Consider the following 21,722-nt stretch of genomic DNA (forward strand, 5'->3'; position numbering starts at 1 on the left):
ATGCATAAATTGCCCTACAAAGAGACACAAAACTATCCTAAATACATACAAATACAAAAATATTGCAAAGAATTCTGACTTATTTTAGGTTGGAAGGACCAAGGCAGTAGGACACATCTGCTAAACAATCAGTAAACTATAATTCCAAAACTATTCACACATATTCAAGATTCAAGGACTTCATTGTCAGTATAATATACACAGTATACAGCATACCGAAATGCCGTTTCACCCCAATGCTCATCTATGTGTTTATGGACCTTGCTTTGTGCACTGGTGCACAGTCTTGTTGGAACAGGAAGGGGCCATCCCCAAACTGGGAGCATCAAATTGTGCAAAATGTCTTGGTACACTGAAGCAATAAGAGTTCCTTTCACTGGAATTAAGGGGCCGAACCCAACTCTTGAATAACAACCCCACACCATAACGCCCACTCACCAAACTTTATACTTGGCACAGTGCAGTCAGAGAGTACTGTTCTCCTGGCAACCGCCAAGCCCTGACTCATCCATTGGACTGCCAGACAGAGAAGTGTGATTCATCACCCCAGAGAACACATCTCCACTCCTAGAGCCCAGTGGTTGCGTGCTTTACACCACTGCATCCGACGCTTTGAATTGGGTTTGATGATCCTTAGATCATCAAACCCAATTCAAAGCCTTAACCAAAGTCTTAACCATCTAAGACCATGGCTCACCCATTGCATGAAGCTCTCTGTGAACTGTTATGGAGCTAGTCCGAAGGCTACATGAAGTCTGGAGCTCTGTAGTGAGTGACTCTGCAAAAAGTTGGTGACTTCTGTGCACCATGCACCTCAGCATCTGCTGTGATTGTACTTGCTGTGAATGTTGACTAGTATGTCATGGCTTAGTTGCTGCCATTCTAAACCTCTTCTACTTTGTTATAATATCAGACAGTTTACTGTGGAATATTTATGGTTGCTATCATGGTACCATGCTGGAATTCACTCAGATCCTGGGAGCGACCCATTCTTTCACAAATGTTTATAGAAGCAGTCTGCATGCGTAGGTGCTTGAATTTATGCATCTGTTGAAGTGTTTGGAACACCAGAAATTCAAGATTTGGATAGGTGAGTGAAGACTTTTGGCAATATAGTGTATTTACATTTGAACTATGAAGAGAGAAAGAATATAAAAAGCAAAGATAACATGCAAAAATTTTCACACTGAAACATAAAGTGGCTGTATGGGAACTGGGAACTGCCCTCCAAGGATCCAAAAGACAACCAAAAAGACAAATCTTCAACAATAACACTGAAACTAATGAAAAGAATTACAAAGAGGTGGCACAGAGAAGCATAAAGGAACTATAGATAGAAGGAAAAAGAGCGGTTGCAAAGAAAAACGAAACCAGCACAAAGACTCATGACATCTTTGATATCTTGTAAGGTCGAGGGCCCCGCTGTGCGTCTGTCCTGGGGCCCCTGTCCTGTCAGTACGCTATGCTATAGCTCTTTGTTCCCTGCTCCTGTTTACAGAGCGAAACACCTCAGCCGTTACATAATTCTTGGACTTCCGAAGCGTCCATTCAGTTATTTTCCTCTCCTCACTGCGTACAAGAGGCTCGCGACCGCTGGCTGCTCCGCGCGAGCGAGCGAGCGAGACGAAATATGCATTGACGTCAAAAGCTAGCCGGACACGCGCGCGCGCACGACAAGTTCCGTTCTGCAACTTCGATGAGCGGGCGCGCGGTCGCGGAGCTCGAGGACACGGAGAGAGTGCGAAGTGAGGCGGGCGGTCATGAGAAAAGTATGGACCGGGAACATGGGAGTGTTGTGAAAGACAGCAAGAAGCTGCCGACTCACACAGCAGAATTCAGCGGGGACACCGAGCGTGGAGCCGCGGAGTGACCGAAAGAGCCGCTCGCTACTCGGGATATTTACACGACAATGGTAAGTTAGCACCGCCGCCACCGCTGTATCTTCACAGCAGTAACGGCACTTTACTGCCGTAGCTCTGTCGGTGTCCGTGAGGTTGTTGGTAATGGTTGTTTTGGAGGATGACTACATGCGCGTGCGTGTGTGTGCCAACTCGGGACTGCAGTTGAGGCCAAGAAGAGAACAGCTGGCCTTAACACAAGTGTGGCAGCCCCGAGTCAGGATTACGGGGTGCAGTGGATGTGATACAACTGTACAACCGAGGACATTAGCACATATCTAAGACAGGGAGGCCTGATTCTGCCCGGAGAAGCTGTTCAGAGGGGCTTTAAATAGGCTGCCGATAATAGTGATGCTGCGTTATATACTGGTGATAAATAAATCATAGTGTAAAAGGTTGTAGATGAAAAAAACAGTTGTCCGTTTTGATAAAATCATATGTCTGCCTCAGAATAGCTCAAAAGGGTCCTCTGAGCCTTTGTTTGAAATGATTGTTGTAGTTGTCAGTGTAATCAAGTGAACGCTAACTCAAAAGAGATGCAAAACAGTTAGAGAGAAGGCACAAAAACAAGCAGAGATGATGCCAAATACACTCAAAACTCCCGTCAAAGAAGTGGAAAATGACTGCAAAGAGATGTTAAACAACTGCAGAGATACAACATGACAAAAAGTAGAGAAAAACAACTGTGGAAAGAGATGCACGGTGACTGCAGATACTCAAAACAACAGAAAAGTCACAGAGAAAAGCCCACTTAGAGATACAAAGAGATGCAAAAGTTTCTTCTGCTTATGGGAAGAAAAAAGTTGTGAAAACAACTACGGCGTGAGAAAAATAAAAGCTAAAAGTTTGGTGGAAAAAAACAATATTAGCTACATTTTTAACACTAAAAACTAAACCGAAAGCAAGCAGAGTCTGGGAAATAACTGAAACGAAATCAAAATGAAAACAGAAATGTAAAAAACTGACTTGCAGGTAGGCACAAAAGAACAATCACACCGTGAAGCAAAGGGACTCTACAGAAATTATGGAATAACTACAGATACAGAGTACCTACAGAGATGCAAAACAACCCCTAAGAAACAGTATTTACAATTTTTTTTAAGGTTTTATTCACTAAAGGGGCTATTAGCTGCCAATGGATACTTCAGAGGTGTAGAACAACGTTTTTGTTTTTTTTTTAATTTACTGGGCTTAAAGTTTTCCCACACAACAAAGATTTAATTTCTAGTAACTTTGAACAACATCTACTTTATTTTTCTGTTTTTCACCTTTATAGATGAACTCCCATCCGTGTGTTTACCTGTTTTCCTCCAACTGAATAACCTAATAAAAATCAAAAGAAAGCAGCAGTGAAGCTGGGGATGATATAATGATGATATCATCAGGTCTATTGCCACCTTGTGACCCTCTTAACCGAACTAATGACACACAAACACACTCGCGTACGCGCACAGATGTACATTATGGTTTCTTGTTACAGTATTGATTAAGCGTGCCATTTGTGCTTGATGGTGTTATTTGAGATGGAGCCAAACGCAGCCCCTCAGACAATAACACAATATTTTACACTCTGTTGCTCTTATTGCTAGACTGTAATTCTGCTACACTCTAATCTAGTCCTCGCTACTTAATTTAACCGTGTCCTGTTTTCTGTGCCTTTCGTTAAGCGATGTTTAATATCAGCCTCTTTCTGGTCCCGTGCCTGATGGCAGCAGCTGACCTCATCGAAAGCCCTTTTCCCTTCGGGCCAAAGGCCAAAATAATCAGCACAGTCAATTTAGTTTCATTGTGTTGTCATTTCTTTGTCCAACCAGGCGACTCTTCAGCAGTGAGGAACTTCGCTGCCTTGCACCTTCCCTCCCTTTTTTCAGTCCTTGACACCTTCACGCAACCAATTTCCACCTGCTCCCTTGTGAAGCCCCTCTCAGTTTTAAATATGGACTCCTCTGGAGGTATAAATGCTTCCCAGGATGAACATCCGGACCTGCAGAGCAGCCCAGGTCGCTCTGATCTCAGCGGACTGTACCATCTGGGTCGGACGTTGGGCAGGGGTCACTTTGCTGTTGTTAAACTGGGCCGTAATGTCAACTCGGGGCAACTGGTGGCTGTCAAGATGATAGACAAGACAAAACTAGATGTAATGGCAACGAGCCACCTCTTACAGGAAGTGAGGTATGAATGATAAAAAATAAAGATTGAACAGATACTGATCTCAGACTAAGAAGCTTGCTGTTCAAGATGAATGGTTGAAACCATCTTTGTTTAAATGTGTCCCTCCATTATCAGATGCATGAGGCGGGTGCAGCATCCCAACGTGGTTCGCCTTTACGAGGTCATCGACACACCCACCACTCTCTACCTGGTGATGGAACTGGCTGAGGGCGGTGACCTCTACGACTACATCCTCCGCCACGAGGGAGGCGTGGCCGAGGTTACCGCCAAGCGTCACTTCGCCCAGATTGTGCGTGCTGTGTCCTACTGCCACCAGCTGCATGTAGTGCACCGGGACCTGAAGCCTGAGAACGTGGTTTTCTTCCCTCAGCAAGGCGCCGTCAAGCTCACTGACTTTGGGTTCAGCAACTTATTCCAGCCCGGGATGATGCTGGCCACCAGCTGTGGGTCGCTGGCATATTCTGCTCCTGAGATTCTGCTGGGAGAAGAGTACGATGCTCCGGCTGTGGGTGAGACAGAGAAAATGTATTTTCTTTTTTGTATCTATGTGTTGTTATTTTGTTTTGTTTTTTAAGCGCTGAGCTTGAGACCAGAGATTTTAAAGCTGCCAGGCAAACCTGGACAAAGGGAGGCAAACATAAAATGCAAATTAGTCTTATATAACATCATCATATTTAGAAATATCCGCTTTGTTGGCTTTGTTTTTATACTCTGTTATTATGGTAATATTATGAGGGGGGAAAAAACAATATTTGACAAACTGTTGAACAGTGGTAGAATGTAAGAGTATTTTTAGTAGGTTTATGATATATCCCACAGAAATACTCACAATACTCACACAATACTTCCTTGTGTTCCTAAATAAATTCCAAGTAAATAATTATATTGTAGTCATTAATTCTATATCTACATTTAACGAGGCAGTAATCAGCTGCCTCGACAGTGAGTTCCTCATCCTTTGGATGGACTAGCTTGCCTTCTTGGCCTGCTCTGCAAGCCTCCAGCTTACCTCAGATCTCCAGAACAGAAAAAAGGACTATGCACTCCAAGAGAGTGAAGCTGGAGTCCATCTGGCTGCTGAACGAAAGCCTCGAGACAGCTGAACAACCACCATAATAGCAACATGCATGTCTCTACAGACACACTAGCCAGGAAAGACTGTAGGTAGTTGTTGTCTCAGTTATATAAAGTGTCAATAATAAACAAAATATATCTGGGTGGCCCTCTCAAGTACAGTGGGAAAAACTCGCAGTCCAGTAAAACCAGTGACAGGGGCTCATAAGTAGACAGGTGAGCACAAACTGCACTGGAGTGTTTGTATTATCAAACTTGAACATTTTTAAAGTGTAAATAGCAGACATTGGTCAGTTCTACCTCCTCAAATATGTGATAATGAACTTTGTTTTGTGTATTGGAATGCTTAAGTTGTTATGCATTCTAACACATACACGACGGAGAAATTAAAGCAGTCAGTGTGCTCTATTTTTTCTCGTAAAATCGATTAATAGAGAAACAAATTTACAGATTTTTCAAAAAATGAAATGATTAAAGGCCTCTGTACTTTTGAGCGATGCCCAGAGGTTGCATGCAGCATCAAAGTCTTTCTTTTCTTTGATTAGCATGTGTAATTTTGCCATCGAGGCTTCAATATCTGTTTCATGTCATTTAATTATTTTCCACTCTGAGCAGAGCAAACTTGCCTGAGGGTAAATTCAGTAGCTTTCTACCAGACGCCTTATCATTGTCGGCACCCACATCAGATTTTACCCATTCGTCATGGGAGCAAAGTTGTTAAAATATACATTTTCGTCTGAGGATTTTAACATTTCTTTTTCTTAACCTTAGATTAAGTAGTTTAGAAAAACTTACTTTTTTAAAGTCTGGTTGACGGCTGTTGAAGATCTTTTGTTCACACAGTAGAGTCAGCAGATTAGGTAAGATAAGATGAAGCTGTTTTGTCATGTGCTGTTGCCAATGGGTGGAAAAATTACTGATTGTGTTTGATGCAGCTGCAACAAACTGCTAACACAGTCAAAATTCACCAACAAGCCTGTATTGTCTGTTTCCGTGAGCCCAACTGTTTGTGTGGGTGAACAGTAGGTGCCCATATTTGTCTCTGACCCTGTGTAGGTATCCCTGTGCATTTCCTTGTGTCTCAGTGTGTCTCTTCCATATTTGTGTGCTAGTATGCAATTGTCTGTGTGTGTGTGTGTGTGTTTGTATATCCGTTGAGGATTAGTGTGTGTATCTGGGTCAGTCTAAGCAAGCCAGCCAGTCATGAGCCAACTGGGCACGTTCTGCAGAGGAACCAACCACTGCAGCTCACCAGCATGCCCCCACTCTGCATAACAAGCATTTGTGTGTGTGTGTATGTGTGCGAGAGGGAGATGAGGACAGAGACAGATAGCAGATAGAGAAACTACTGTGCATCACTGTTTATCCTTACTAGAAAGGCTGCTCTGTACTGTTGGGATTTGTGGGAGTTTAGAGGTGAAGCCGGCAGATAGATTGTGGGATTTGAGTTTATAGAAACAGAAGGAGAATTGAGGGATTTGGTCTTGCGCATCCCGGGGGGGCAGGCAAACTCAGCATGTGGGCTTCAGGGATGTCGGTGGTCTTATCTGCTAAGCTGGAATAGGCTGGATTTCGGCAAGGTCTGGTTGCCGTTCTGTCAACTACAAATGCATCTGTCTTGAATGTAAAATAGTTTGTGCTCTTGCAGAAGGGCTTTTACTGGCATTTGCACATGTAAATGGATCAAAACAAGAAAAACTGTAATTTAAGAAACCAGTGCTTTGAATTTGCTATATTGTTTATGGGTGTCGTAAAGATGAGAATTGTGATCTGAAGAATCTTTTCACACGCACACATAACTTCAGCATGACTTACAAGTTGCATTAGTTCCTTTTTAATGTCACTTCCTGTTTCTAAAAGCGTCCACTCGAAGGGCGTCCATTGAAATCCATTTATTATTATTACATCCTTTAAGCCTGTTTTCTGCTTCACTTGACTCGAAGCGCATTTTTCTGTTCTATTTTTGCTCGTCTTAGTGTGACTCAAACTGTAGATTTCATGTTTATGTCGTCACTTTGACAGAAATGTACACTTCCATCACTCCGTGCACACATGCATCTATATATTCATGAATGTTTGTCGTAATCCTGAGCTGCACAGAAGAAGAGATGTCCCTCAGTGATCTCAGCTTAGTAAGATGACTCAAACCTATCTTTGCACGCGCACACACAGACTGCAGTCTGTGTCCGTTTGATATTTCAGTCTGATATAATCAGGCTGCTGTGGGGATTTTGTTTTATACTTTAAAGCCTGAAAGTATACTAGATGTACATCTGATAACTTTATACAGGATGTCACCAAACCAGTAAATCGACAAAGCAGCTTCTGTGGCTTTTCAAGGGGCTTACATGTACTATAATATTGGACTGACATGCAGGGGAGAGGGGATCTATTTTAACTGTTCAGCCTTCTTACCCACAGTTCTAGTTATGTGGTACAAAAAGCAATATAAAGCAGCAGCTAATAATCTGAAACTTCTCTTCAGGGGGGCAATAATTTGAAAGACACCATGCAGCATGCTCGGCAATGCTTGCTACCTAGATAGCATAACATTCTGTAAAGTCGGAGGATGAAGGATGAGAGCTCTTTCTGCTTCTGAGCTCAGAGCTCCTCCTTACACAGCGACAGGGAATCAAGTGAGGCCGAGATCATGCATGATGATAAAAAGTGTACAGAAAGTTTTGAAGAACTCCGAATGGAGATCGTACCAACGCTGCAACACTAATAAGCTTGCTGTATGCTGACTGTGTTTAAAAAAACAGCAGCAACAATAAGAGGTGTTGTATCTGACAGAAGAAGATAACAGGCAGCCTGCTAAGGACTGGCTCTGTACTAGCCCTTTGTCAGATGTTAATGTTTGTTAATGAAAGCATATGAGTACATTATTTATTGTTTTGGTTTAATTGGTTTTATTGTTTCTTTATGTATGATGACATTAAAACCTTCTAGCAGCAGAGTGAAGCATTATAAACCAATAAAAATGTTGTCGTGTTCAAAAGTCATATTATTATTATTATTAATAATAATAATAATAATAATCATAATAAAACCCTAATATACTGTAAAACTTTCAAAATCTGCAGTCCAGCAATAGTTAACATGCAGCTTGATTGAAGACGTGGTGCTGGTGTTTGATGACGGTCATATGATTTAGAGTAGAGGCAGGAATGTCTGCAGGACTTCTTGCCTTTGAAAAAGATAAACACTGCAGTTACATAATATCTGCCCTTTACCGTGTGCGTGCATGTGTGTACACTTTCTGCACTCTAAGTGTAATTGTTAGGCTTCACAGACCAAGGTCATCGTGTTAACGATATATGTGGGTCTTTTCCTTATTTTTCCCAGTCACTGGCTAATGAGAATTAGTTTGTCATAAATTAAAGAGGACAAAAATAGTAGCTTATCAGTGTGGGAAAGAGCTCTTCCTGAACAAATGTAAATATGACAGCAAGAGGTGAGTTATGACAAAGAGTAGGGCTGTGCAATATAGTTGAGGGAAATGTCAGATAAGAAAAAAGGAAGAGCTAAAGTGGTCGGGTATGTTCTGTACAGGAGGAACTTCTGCTTTTGGCTGATTATTCTGAGAGTCAGCTACAAATGTTTGTGTTTCTGACAGCTGGTTGCCATGGAAAGGTTCAGCAAAATGCACTAACGTTATAAAGATGGCATAATCAGAAAAAACCCCCAAATGTGATAGAGGAAAAGCTGCTTTTTTACAGACTGAAGCATTAAATGTATGGGCTTTTTTGTGTCAGTTAGATTCTCTAAATACCTACATGCTAGATACAGTGCTTAGTAAGTCAGAAACAGTAATGAAATCTGGGGGTTACAGGTGGCTTTGAACTCTTTGATGTGCTCTCCAGTGTCGACAAATGTGTTCAGTCTTTGTATCTGGCTGCCACATCATACACACCACTCATTTGTCTGCTTTAGGGTGGAGGGTCATGGCTGCTCATTACCCAGTGGGGAGTAGCACATGTAAAGCCCCCTCTGAACATCCTATTTTAGACCAAGGAAGAGCTTCTTTACCGAGAGGTTTTCCGCACAAAACCTCTTTGTTGGTGTTTTCATATCAACCTCAAGGCTGCTTGACTGTTTGTAGCAACAAGTACTTTTCCAAAGCTTGAAAACCACAGCACCAGCAACGTTGACACATACTAGGAAGTATAATGGTGCAGTGAACAGATTATCTCTTAGCAACTAAATCCAAAAACAGATGCATCCTTCTTGGGGGGAATATTGTGCAACAGTGTGCATCAGTCGATGTTTCTGGGCACAGCATGTGATTTGTAATGGCTCTCTCTTAGGACCTAAGAAATGCTTCTCAACTTTTTTTTTCTTGTTCTTTTAAACAGTCTTTGCTGTCACCTGCCCGAAAGTAGCCTAAAGGGTTATTCTGCGTCAGGTCAGCAAACGCTTCCCACCTGACCATCTCAATCCAGGAAAATGATGCACTTTTTTTTAATAGGAATTCAACATTAAACATGCATTTTGGCATATTTTTTAAAATTCCAGTATTTCAGAATTTCATGTTGGATAAGAGAGCAACATGAAAGCAACATGGCTTTCTGTGATACCAGGGCGGGGGGAAATTTTCTGTTAATTTAATGAACTGATGGCATATCCATAAATGAAATTGATTGCTAAAGTATTTTAAATGGCATCATCCTATTCTGAATAAATAAATACATTCTTAATGTGTTAAACTTCAGTAGTCAGTGTAAGGCTTCAGTCACACAGGCCTGGAGACCTGTCGGCAACCAGTATATTATCTGAGGTGGAGATATCTAGTAGTTACTGGTTGATTACATGGCCAGTGGCTTCTGGAGATTTCTGGAAATTGCTAGCTGAATTGGTCACAAAAAAAAGTGTACGGTGCTGCACCGAAAACCTCCTTGCAATTGCTTAGGTTGCCTGCAGGTTGCCATGGTCACCAGTACTTTGTATTACTCATCAAATGGCAGTGAAATTGTGACCAAATGTGTTGGTTGCAGCAGTAAGATACAACTTTTATTTTGAAGGTGTTTACAGTGTCACTATAGTTTGGTGAGAAAATAGCGAGCATTTGCAGACGAATCGGTACATGTCATGCAAACTGAAGGCAACAGCAGCAATCTGTTAGCAACTAAAGCAGTCATTAGCAGGGTTTTGGTGCAGCAGCCACTCACCAGTCAGTTGAGACTGTTCTTATATAGACATTTTTCCCAGAGATTTCCAAGGAGGTCACCAACTGGTCTCTATTTTAAGATATCAATGGCACAGCAAAATAAGTTCCTGACTTTGTCATAAGAGTGCCTACAGAGCAAAACCTTGTTTGAATACTTTTCTGTTGTGTTTAAGGGGGGAACTGTACTTCCTGACTAGCTCAGCTACTTTTGTGTGGACTCTCCAGTCTGCTCACTGTAAGCTTCACATTTGTTTTAAGGGGATGAACACATGATTCAGTAGCAATATTAGTAAAATTACATTTACCAGAACAACCTGAAAAGTATCTGTATGAATGCCAGTTTTGGTCCAGAATAGTTCGCTAAATGTAATTTGCCTGAATTTTTGATACGCACTGCAAAAAAATTTAATAAAAACTATCACATTATTTCATTAATGTTCCAATTTAGCGTTTTGGCCGGTGTTGTTATTTACTATTGTTTTAAGTTTATTACTGCATTTCTTTTGAAGTAACACAGTTTCATGTCAAGGTAACCACACCAGATGACTTCACAGTTATTAAAATAATATGAGTATGTATTTTCATGTATTGACAACTTCCTTCCTTATCAAGATTTTTATGAAAGACTTAGAAGATAATCATATCAAAATAATAACATTTCCCAAGATCATGAGAAATTCCTGTAATACATCGGTTACTGATGATCTAACAGCATTTTTCATGCTGGCCAAATGTGGGCAAAAAAAGGGCTGCATTTATATTTAGTCTGAACTTGAGGACCCGTTGGAAACGAGTCAGCTGTGCTGACCCTTTCTGACGTATTTGGCCTTGAAAAGTGTACTTAAAAGGAGATGGCCCCAGTAGAGAACCACAGATCAGTCATTAACTCTTTGAAGCTGCAGTGAATTCTGTGCACGAGGTTTTGTATCGCAACAGTTTTCATAGTTTAACTTATTTTCTAACGTGATTCAGCCTATATCTGCATCTGGTTTGTGTTTACTTTGTATGGATGTATGTGTGTGTGTCTGCTGTTGATCTTTGTCCTGTCAGCAGGCCACTAATGCATGGTAAGAATGTGTGATATTCCCCAGTGAGCAGAGAAAAGTACACTCCCAGCACTCAGTGGTTTCTCCTCCCTGTTGCATAATACGTCCCTGGACCAATATTAGCGTGTGCATGAGCGTGCGTGCGATAGTCGTGTGGTGAGAACTGAGGGCTCTTGTTTGGACTGTCATGAGAACAATGTGGAACAATGGCTGGATGTCTGATCACATACGGGGCTGTTACATGTGAGAATCACTGGATGGAGGAGGATTTGAATGTACCACAATGTTTTATTATACTCCTAAAAATATTTTTGAAATCCTTTTATGTCTGACTTGCTCAGGATTTAATAAGGAGGGTTTTGTTTTGTGTTATTATAACGGTGTGTGTAGCTGCAGGCACACTGCATCTCTGCAGTTTCAGGATTACCTGTGCCCTAAAACATGTCCACTATTATGTGTTATTTTAAACTAATGTGAACTAAATTAGTTGCAAAACTGATTGCACTGCAAGTGTGCTGTGTCCACAAGGGCTTCAATTCTGAGAAACGGATGTCGATATTTAGAAAACAAAGAGCATCTCAGGGTTATGGTTAGCAGTCTAGCAGTCTCAGGTAATACATGTGTCATTTTTATTATTAACTCTAAACCTCCCCCACATTTTCCGTATAAATGTTATTTATTGTGGTTACTGCTCGTCTTTCTTGTAGCACCAGTGTGGGACAGCTCTCCAGTTTCATTGAACTATTGCATAAAGTTTGACAATTATGTGGTTTGATGACCATATCCTATGGGGTAGCTGCATAGGCAGAGACCACATTTACTTACTTCTGGTGCAAACATTTCGTTCTATAAGCAGGCCTGAAATATGACAGATACTAGGTTACTCCTAGTAGGATTTCAAAGGGTAAAGAGTTCGAACATGTGCATCCGGTGCTTTAAATGGAACAAATCGAATCGGCAGATTGCTGATTCACTTTGTTCCATTGAATCTTTTTTTTATTTTATTTTTTACTGGAAACATTTGTGTGTAGCGTGTTAGCATGTGTCTGTTAGCACTGAATGCAATAACCTTTAAAATCAGAATCAGAATACTTTACTAATCCCTAAGGAAATTGTGTGGGTTACAGTTGCTCTAAGACAGTAACAGACTAACCTAATTAAATAATATGATATATTACAAAGAAAGATCACTAATATATACAAATCACTTAAATATCAAGACTATTATAGAGGTGAAATATATATGATTGACATTTAACTCTAACCTGTAAAACATTTGTTATTTTACTGTAGAGCATGTGCAAAGGGTGGAGCTATTACGGTGTGTACAGTGTATTACATGGAGGAGTTGTACAGGGTCGTTCAGTGGTGCTTTTTGGTTATCTCAGTCTCTCCAATCTGTTCAATGTGTCTCAGATCTAAAAACCAGTCTGCCTACGGCCCAACTCCATTCTCTCCCACTCTTTCCCTTTTATTGTAAACTAGTAAAAGTTTTGAAAAAGCCCTCCAAAATAAAAATAAAAAATAGCTGGGGTATATGTGTAAATTAATTAATTTCAAAAGACGAAGCGATTGTCATACATAACATAACTAAACTCTAAAAAGCACTTGTTGTACTACTACTGTTTTATTTGTACTCATTTCTTTGTTTCATTAAGAAAAAGGGAAATCGAGGCAGCAATTTATTGACATATGCAAACATAAATGGAAATACAGTGTAAGGCGGGTCTTTGTTTTTTGTTTTTGTTTTCCTGGTTCTTAAGGTCATAATTTTCAGATACTGTTTCTGTGTTGCTGATAGATTTAAGGGACTCCCACTTCTTCTTTTTGTCCAATTTCCTCAAATTTATTTTGCTGAAATATGGTAAGTTTTCAGCTAATCCCTCTTTGGTAATCATCCTGTAGGTACAAAACTGCTATTTTATGCATGTCTCTTGGCATTTTTCAACTAAATTCAAATGGAGAAATCTGATCAAACTGTCTGCTTTTGCAACAAAGTATCTTTCTGGATGACTTTTTGGTCTCGTTCAGTAATATCAAGTCTCTTTTGATACAGCGTGATGTTCATTTTTTAAACGTCAGTTCCCTTCAGATTTAAACTGGTTGTGTCACTGACAAATGTTACTAAATGAGCACGCTGTGTCCCCTTAGTTCATTATCTCATAACACAACCTCATTAACCAGTGATGATTGTCTTTCTCACAGTCAGGAGTACAGCTTAATATTTTATTACTGGTGTGGACAGTTAGTTTGAACCGAGATTATTGTTCATGTTGTGATATCACTGATGTCACAGGTTGAGCCTTAAGCTGAATTAAAGGACAAGTAATATGAGCTGGTTAATGAAGGATTGATAGTTAAGAAGCTGAGGCACTAAAATCTTTAGGATTTCGCCCCTTGGAATGGTCAATGTTTTTGAATGTAGGTATTTGAATTCTGACGAGCGTTACGGCTTTTACCAGACCTCGCCTGCTTTAACCATGCATTAACAGCCCCTCAGAGGTATCGCAGTACAGGCATGACAAGTGTTTGTATCATAGTTTCAGTCTCGGTTTCACAGCTGTAATTCTTCTGCAGGAAAGAACACAAAAGATGTGTAAATACGCTTAAAAAAATTAGTTTTAATAGCTTTATATGTGGAGCGCAGTGTTCCCTGAAGAATCCACAGTGGAGGGGAAAACTGAAAGATTAGCAGCAAAAGCTGTAAAATCAAGGTCAGACCACTTTAATTACCCTTTAGGTCGCACACGAAGGAAACGGGATATCAGCAGAGACAGGTTTTAGCGATGAAGATTTACGATCTGTGATATTTACAGTGTTACATTGGGGCTGGCACACAATGCAAACAGTGTTCAGTGTTCTTTTTTCCAGTGTTTGGGAAGCAACACGAGAAGAGGCATAAAAGATAGAAGGGAGTTCATTCTCAGAATAGCACAACACCACAACAAGCCATCTGTTTGTTATGGCCTTCAGCCCTCAGATCGCTTTCCTCAGCTTGCGTGAGTTTCCTTGACCCGGCTGCTGTGTTCTTGCCTCACTGAGGCCGTTTTGAGTGTGAATCGACTTCCTCTTGCTACATCAGGACGGGAGAGGGAGGGTAGGCAAGTGGAAAAGGGGAAGGAAAGGGAGGAGACGGGAAAAGGGCACGCTGTCAGCAGTGCTGTCGGTCAGGAAGCCTGGGCATGTGTGAATGTGGTTTTACAGTCGGGGTCAGGAGCGCTTAGCCGAGTTGTCTACAGCTTAGCGCTTAAAGTTTTGACTCTTAAAAACCGGACATCCAGCTGTTACTCACAAGCTTTCCTCTTAGATTGTTTCACGTCATTGAGGAATGCAGTAGTTTAATCTGAGCTGCTCTGTTGTGTGTACCCTGACCCTAGACCTCACTGTTGCTCTAAGGCAGACAGGAGACCACTTGAGATCAATGAGTAGAGCTACATTCAAAAAGGCAATTTTTTAAATACCCTATCTGACCCGTGGAGCTTGGAGTATTCTAACTATGATGAGAGAGCAGAGGGATGGGAGGCTATTTTCAGTCTGGAAATTATTTGCTATTTAAGGCAAATTTTTGTGATTTTTGTGTGTGTGTGTGTGTGTGTGTTCCAGATATCTGGTCTCTGGGGGTGATCCTCTACATGCTGGTGTGTGGAGTCCCTCCCTTCCAGGAAACCAACGACAGCGAGACTCTGGTCATGATTTTGGACTGTCGTTACTCCATTCCTGAACATGTGTCTGACGAGTGCAGAGAGTGAGTAAAATCTTAGCTTACAATCAAGGTCCTCTCAGGCCAGATCTTCAGAGGAAGAAAAAGGTTTTATTATTCTGAATGCTTTATTTTTGATTTCTCTGCCAGAGGGTTCTGCTGTTCAGTAGATGAGTTAAAAATCTGCTGACCGTAAAATCATCTCATTAGCGTGCGTTTCACTGAATAATTTCAGTGTCCTAGTTTCCTCAAAGGCTCCATTACCCTGCTGCACATATAGTTCTCCCTAACAGTGTGAGAATCATCCCAAACATTGCAACACAGAAACTTCTGGGTCTTTAGTTTTGCTAATCCGGAAACAAAATAAAGCTCACAGGTGCACATCTGTCTTCACAATCTTACCTTCACTCCTAACAGTCTGATCCAAAACACACACACTGGGTTAACATCGGGACAGCGTTAACACCTCCAAACCCAGTTACAACCTCTGCAGGATGTCCTGTGAACATAAACCAGGAAGTTCTCAAATCCTAATAAGTCAATTCAAATACACAACATTAATTTTCAAAAATCAGATATGTATTTTCTTGCCTGTTGTCCACATTGATGTAATTTTGTTGTGGGTTTTTTTTTTTATGAGGAAAGGAGAGAATTGGGAGCTAGATGTACCGCCCCCACTCACAAGGAGATTACCTCTGATTGGGTCACTTCCAAACCTTTCTACATAACTTCATTAGTTTGATCGCCGATCTTGGATCTGGTCTCTGGAGGATATTTTCATCTTGTTTTAATTTGTTGATAAAAGTGTCAGTACACGTCATCTTTTTTTTTTTTTTTTTTGTCCTTGTGCATTCATTTTTACCCCTTAGCTGAGCAGGCGGCGTGAACACGATAACTCGAGGCAACGCAGGATTATGATATTGACTACTACTAAATATCCTAAACAAGTTCAAATTTCAATGATCTCGATCAAAGGGTCAGAGGTCAAATTTTCTGAAAAACTTGAGAATCCCATAACTCAAGCAGGAAGTCACATAGGATATTGACATTTATACCACAGGTGCATCTACTAAGAGTCTGAGGGTCCGCATTGGCGACCGCAAATATTTTTATTAGTTATCGTCTTGTTTTTTTGTGAGGGAAAAGGTCATTGAAAAAAAATGTGATGTAAATTTGGTCTGAGCGACATGTCACACTGAGCTCCTTTGTGTACCAAAGTGTTGTGGAGTCAAATGTAAGGCCATCTGTGCATCAGCTAAAGCTTGCAGAAAATTGGGTCATTCAGTGAGGCAGTGATTACAAGCACAGCAGCAAATCTACAATGACTGAAAAAGAAAAGAATCAAGGTGTCAAAGTCCAGACCTCCATCTGACTGTAATGCTGTGCAAGCACCAATCTTTTTTGTTCTCTGTGTTATGAAAGAGGGAAGTTCAGATTACTGGCCAGTAAACCAACAATAAATCTGACTTTCAGCAGCACGCCACTTTTTAGGCTCATTTCACGGTTCTTGTCATCATCGAGCCGTTTCTGTACAACACGGGCACCATTAGAAATACATCGTTTACACACCGTTTTTTATTTACATCACAAGTGGGGAGTCAAAGGCCTTAGCCTTGAATACCAAAGAGTGTGTGTGTAAAAAAAAACAGAAGCTTTATTTCCATCTTCCTCCCCAAAGGTTTTTTCCAGCTTGTCTTCGGTCTTCTGAGGTTAAAAAGGCAGCAGCCATAAATACTCTCTGCCCTGTGGTTTTTGTCAGATTATCTGCAGCAGCAAACACATCCTCGAACATCTGACCCGGCACTTGTCATATGACTCTGCCCTCGGTCACACAATGGTGTGTTTCAATTGAGAAGAGGAGCTGAATAGAACAGAAGATCCTTCTGGACATACGGGTTTTAATAAGTGTGCCGATGGCCTAGATCAGATCAGAATCAGGTCGTTTTCTGTGTCAAATCAGTCGCTCCAAAAGCTTATCGCTTAAAGTATAACAGACGTTTACATCACCTCCATCAAACAATAAAATTCTCTGTCTTTCCTGTCAGTCTGATCTCCAGGATGCTGCAGAAAGATCCATCTCGCCGCTCCTCACTTGATGAGATTGAGGCTCACCACTGGCTCCAGGGGTTGGATAACGCCCTCCTCAGTCCAGAGGCCCCACCGCACTGGCTCTCAGGGGCCCTTTCTCCCAGCTCTCCCCACTCAGGAGTGCCTGAGTGCGGGGATCTACTCGCTGCAAGGCCATCGTCTGACAAGCCCTTCCCTGCTCCGTGGCAGCCCAGCCTCAGCTTCACCCTGCGTCCACCTCCAGCTGAAGAGCCTCCCATCACCAAGAACCTTCCTGCACTTCAGCAGATCTGTGAGGAGGAGGAGGAGGAAGAAGAAGAAGAGGAGGAGGAGGAGGAGGAGGAAGAGAACGAAAGTATGATAAAAGAAGGGGAAGGCTCTGCCTCTTTACTAGAGGGAGAGCCAGAAAGAGAAACTAAAAAGACACAGGATGGAGCAGACAATCAAGACAGCAGTGAAGAGGAAGAGTTAAGAAGCTCATTGGAGGTGATGAAGGAGGGGGACAAAGCAGAGGTGGAGACAGAAATCAAAACTGAAGACAGTGGGTGTGTGATTTCAGATCAGCCAGTCAGTCATGGAGACAGGCTGGTCAGTCAGATTCCTGAAGTCTCGCCATTCTCCCAGCTGGCTTTGGGTGTGCCGTGCTGTCAGGGCCAGCATGACATCACAGCCCGAGAGGAAGGAAAGGACGAGGAGGTGGAACCCAACAACAACACCAACAAACCCCATCCTCCTCTCCCTAAACCTGACCCCCATCACTCCCCGGTGTCCTCCGCCAGGCGGAACAAGATGGAGCTGCAACGAGGAGGACGAGAAGGCGACAGGGGAGGAGAAAGCGGTAGAGATGACCTCTTAACAGACAGGTGTCAGCCCCACAGCGCAGCGACGACCCGGGAGGAGTCTGCCCCGAGGGTGGAGCAGGGAAAACGGCACAGCGTGAAGCTTCGTGAGCGTCTCTTTCAGTTTCCTCTGTGTGAGAAAGCTCTGGCCTTCAACATACCGACACACAACAAGCCCAAGATCCTGCCGCTGGCTCAGTACAACTGCTGCCACGTGCTCTAAGTGAAACCGGCCCCGGCGATATTTGTTGTGCTGCTTCCACATTAGGGAGACAAGGGCTGTTTAGCGGTCCGCGGGTCACCGGCTACCGAGAACAAATCGCGTGAAGCGGCAGACCGCTGAGCTCGCTGCTGAGGCTTTCTGCCGCTGAGTGTACATGAAGGACCGTGTACAGCTTCATACGTGCAAACACTCCGCTCTAGCACTTTGCTCGTCTGGTAAACACCCAGAGAGCTGGTGCTGAGTACAGTAGTCAAACTTAGTAGAACCTCGTCCCTTTGCTGCTGTGTACAGGAGCCACCACAGAACTAAACGAGACTGTTTCCAATGTGTAGCTTAGAAACTTTACTGGACCTAACTGTATATGAACTTGGGAGACTGAAGAAAGAAGGTGATGGAGAGAGAAGAGAGAGAGATCTGATAACCACAAGCAGTTTTTATTGAATAAGCTAAAGTCCATTTTATTTGTTTGATGGTGCCTAACAGCATAAAATGGATTCATACTTCACATCACAGCGGTGTCATTTTAGTCTCGACTGCAAAAGCTCTGAAAGTCATTAATTGATTATCTTCTACAGATTCCTTATTTTATTACATATGTATAAGATGGACCTTTAAACTAGAGCTGCAAGTGTTTTTTTTATTATTGATCAGTCAGCCAAATATTATGATGGATTTGTTTATTTTGTCAGGAAACTGTGAGAAAGGGTGTTTGACCAGTGGACCAAAACCTGAATTCTCTTTAAATTGAGACTAAAAAAGAGGTTTTTAAAAAATAGACACATTTGACATCATGAGAACATCGACTGTTGGATTTTTTTTTTTTGGAGAAAAACATAATTATTAAAATAGCTGCAGATTTTTTTTGGGATGCACAGATGTATTATGTGACCGTCTACGCGCTTTATTTGGAATCTGATTCTGCTGCAGAGTAGCACTACTTTCCTTTTGCACATCCTGCCTGTGTTTGAAAGCTCTTATTATAAGCTGTTGTAAAGAAAGACGGAGACTGTTATGATATGATAGGACAGAGATGATATGATTTCCTGTCCTCTTAATCCTTGTTTCATACATATATAAATATATATTAATAGAATGGCTTGTCCTAACTTACCATATAAAGTGTTTCTAGACTCACTGGTCACTGATTGGGATGCAGATCTTCCATTTTTCTTTTTAATTCTGCTAAACATGGTAACTTTTTTTATTATTATCATTATTATTATTATTATTATTATTTTGGATGAGCAGATATAATGTTCCTTGATTAATTTTTTTTATAATGCGACAAAGATATGAATTCTCTAAAGAGATATGTGACTTTGCGCATGTTAATACTGTCATTTATCACAATATACCTCCACGTGTCTTGGACCTGACAGGACAGTCGTTGTTTCTATGTTCTCGTGTGACTGTAATTACCTTGAGGTAACCCACTGAATAATGAATTGCACACAGTATGACTACTGTAGCTGGCAGCTTTTAACAAGCGGTGTCCGGGGACTGGATGGCTAGATTTGTTGATCATTCGGCCCCAACCACAATGGCTTGTTATTGTGTAGCCGAGGAGACTCCATGTGGGATTATTTTGACATATAATGGCTCTGTGTGTTCTGTATTTTTTCCTTTTCGACGCAGATACAAAGGTGTAATGTTTTGTAGGGTGACAGAAGGTCAAAGCTGTACAATAAGCTACATCTTGCTCCTATAGTTCAGTAACCAGAGCTTGCTGTTGTCAGTCACTGCAGCTTCATGAGCTCAACAAATTGGATTTCTCATCAGGACCCGCCATCGTCGGTTCCCCACCTACATAAAGAGCGGCCGTCACGTGAAATCTGATTATCGCTCATGTTTCATCAGCCGTGGAAGCATAAAATCTGTGCAGTAGAGGGATAAAATTATTTGCTTCTGTGTGATTGCAGCCTGTCTTTCCTCAGTGCGTCTCTGTCTACTGACCTACATTATAACTAGGACCACATCTCTATGGAGCCATGAACTTATTTTTCTGTATTTATTTATTAAAATGGAATAAGTCAGCAGGATGGATGGTGTGCAGTCTGTTTATTTCACAGAAACTCGCATTGAAAACAAAATGCTCTTCTTGAAAAGCTCATTTCCACCTTTATGTTTTTATTCGCTACTTGATTCACAGTTCATAAAATCCTTACTACCGATCCACTGAAACAAGCTGTTTTAGCTTCTCACCCTTTAATGCAACTTTCTTCTGATTGGCTGCTCCTTTAAAACGAAAGATGCAAATAGCAGGTAGGTGGGGCTTCTGTGACCAGAGTTTTTGGATCACAGGGAGTACTAGTAAATACACTGACTTCCTTATAATTTTTTTAAATTATTATTATTAACTGACAAGTGGCAGAGGAAACTTTCACACCATGCCTTTAGGAAAAGAAACAAAACATTATGAAAACACCTCACCACACACAAAACTGTAAATATTTGTCACTGTTAAATAGTTTAATATTACTGCTGCAGATGTTTAACGCTGACATCCCTTTGAATACTTTCTGTATATGCAATAATACTTTTAAATACAGGATTTTTCTGTTTTTCAAGCCCTCAGCTGTTGGCTTTCAGAGACATAAGTCAAACTTCAATTTTCCAATTAAGGGTCAGGGGAGGAGACAGGCAACCAAACCCCATGCATGTTTTTGGACTATCAAGAGAACCCAGGTTACCCAGAAAGTACTCACACAGTCATAAGGAGACGCCACACAGAAGGACCTCTGACTAGATTCAAACCCAGGACTGCTGTGAGGGAGCAGTGCTAACCAAATATTATAATTACACATTATAAGCAGCTGAGTTACTAAAATAATAAAATACAAGATTTATTATGCAACTCATAATGTTGTCAGCATTATATTAGTGTCATTACTGCAAAGATGTGGACATGTAGCTTTACATAGTTGTTTCACAGTAAAAATGCACCATGCAAAGAATACTGTGTGCTTTTTCTTGCAAGAGTATGATTGTGTCTATCAAATATTCCCATCATTTTGTTTAGTTCTAAACGATCCAGAAAAAGGAAAACAAACTGCACAAATGAGCCCAGATTGTTGTCCGTTAGTTTTCTGGTGATCAATATAATCAAATACAAGAACTTCACAACAAGTAATTCCTTCTGTCAGTTTATTGAGACAGCCAGCAAATGCTGTGGTCAGAGCTGAAACTCCGATCCTTGTCTAAAAGTTTCTTTTCATTAACTCGTGACCACTTCACACAAACACACACAGGCCTACGATTAGTGTCAGGATTGTACATGTGCACCTGAAGCCTCTTGAGAAACTCTCACCATCTATCAGCACCTTTGCTGAATCAGTCCTTCAGCAGGGACCAGGCTTGTGGAAAGCTGCATGCAAGTAAAATAAAAACGTGTGGTGCCCCCTGGTGGCTGAAAAGACTACTAACGCCTAAAAATAATACAATAACTTATCTAAGAACAAGACACCACTGTTCAGCATGTGCAGAGGGCATGGTGGGCTTCCCCTAGCGGCTTCACGTTCTGCACATTTCTCATAATA

At 41.4% G+C, this 21,722-nt stretch overlaps 1 protein-coding gene across 1 annotated transcript; it reads left to right on the top strand.

Moving 5' to 3' along the window:
• Positions 1 to 1,693: 1,693 nt before the first annotated feature.
• On the top strand, positions 1,694 to 20,218 carry snrkb (SNF related kinase b). Its single transcript, XM_085360092.1, has 5 exons — positions 1,694 to 1,912; positions 3,713 to 4,070; positions 4,185 to 4,579; positions 14,961 to 15,102; positions 17,103 to 20,218. The coding sequence occupies exons 2-5, from the start codon at positions 3,835 to 3,837 to the stop codon at positions 18,184 to 18,186; spliced, it is 1,857 nt and encodes a 618-aa protein (XP_085216218.1). The 5' UTR covers positions 1,694 to 1,912; positions 3,713 to 3,834; the 3' UTR covers positions 18,187 to 20,218.
• The last annotated feature ends 1,504 nt before the right edge of the window (positions 20,219 to 21,722 follow it).

Source organism: Diplotaxodon limnothrissa, linkage group LG7 (genome assembly GCF_057381915.1).
Source record: "Diplotaxodon limnothrissa isolate DT_005_m linkage group LG7, D_limnothrissa_male_GT1.1, whole genome shotgun sequence".
NCBI lineage: Eukaryota > Metazoa > Chordata > Actinopteri > Cichliformes > Cichlidae > Diplotaxodon > Diplotaxodon limnothrissa.

Bases quoted from the DNA above. Each gene is read 5' to 3' on its own strand.
- snrkb (XM_085360092.1), top strand. From the start codon at position 3,835: ATGGACTCCTCTGGAGGTATAAATGCTTCCCAGGATGAACATCCGGAC. The intron at 4,580-14,960 runs GTGAGACAGAGA...TGTGTGTTCCAG, and splicing joins GTACGATGCTCCGGCTGTGG to ATATCTGGTCTCTGGGGGTG. The intron at 15,103-17,102 runs GTGAGTAAAATC...CTTTCCTGTCAG, and splicing joins GTGTCTGACGAGTGCAGAGA to TCTGATCTCCAGGATGCTGC.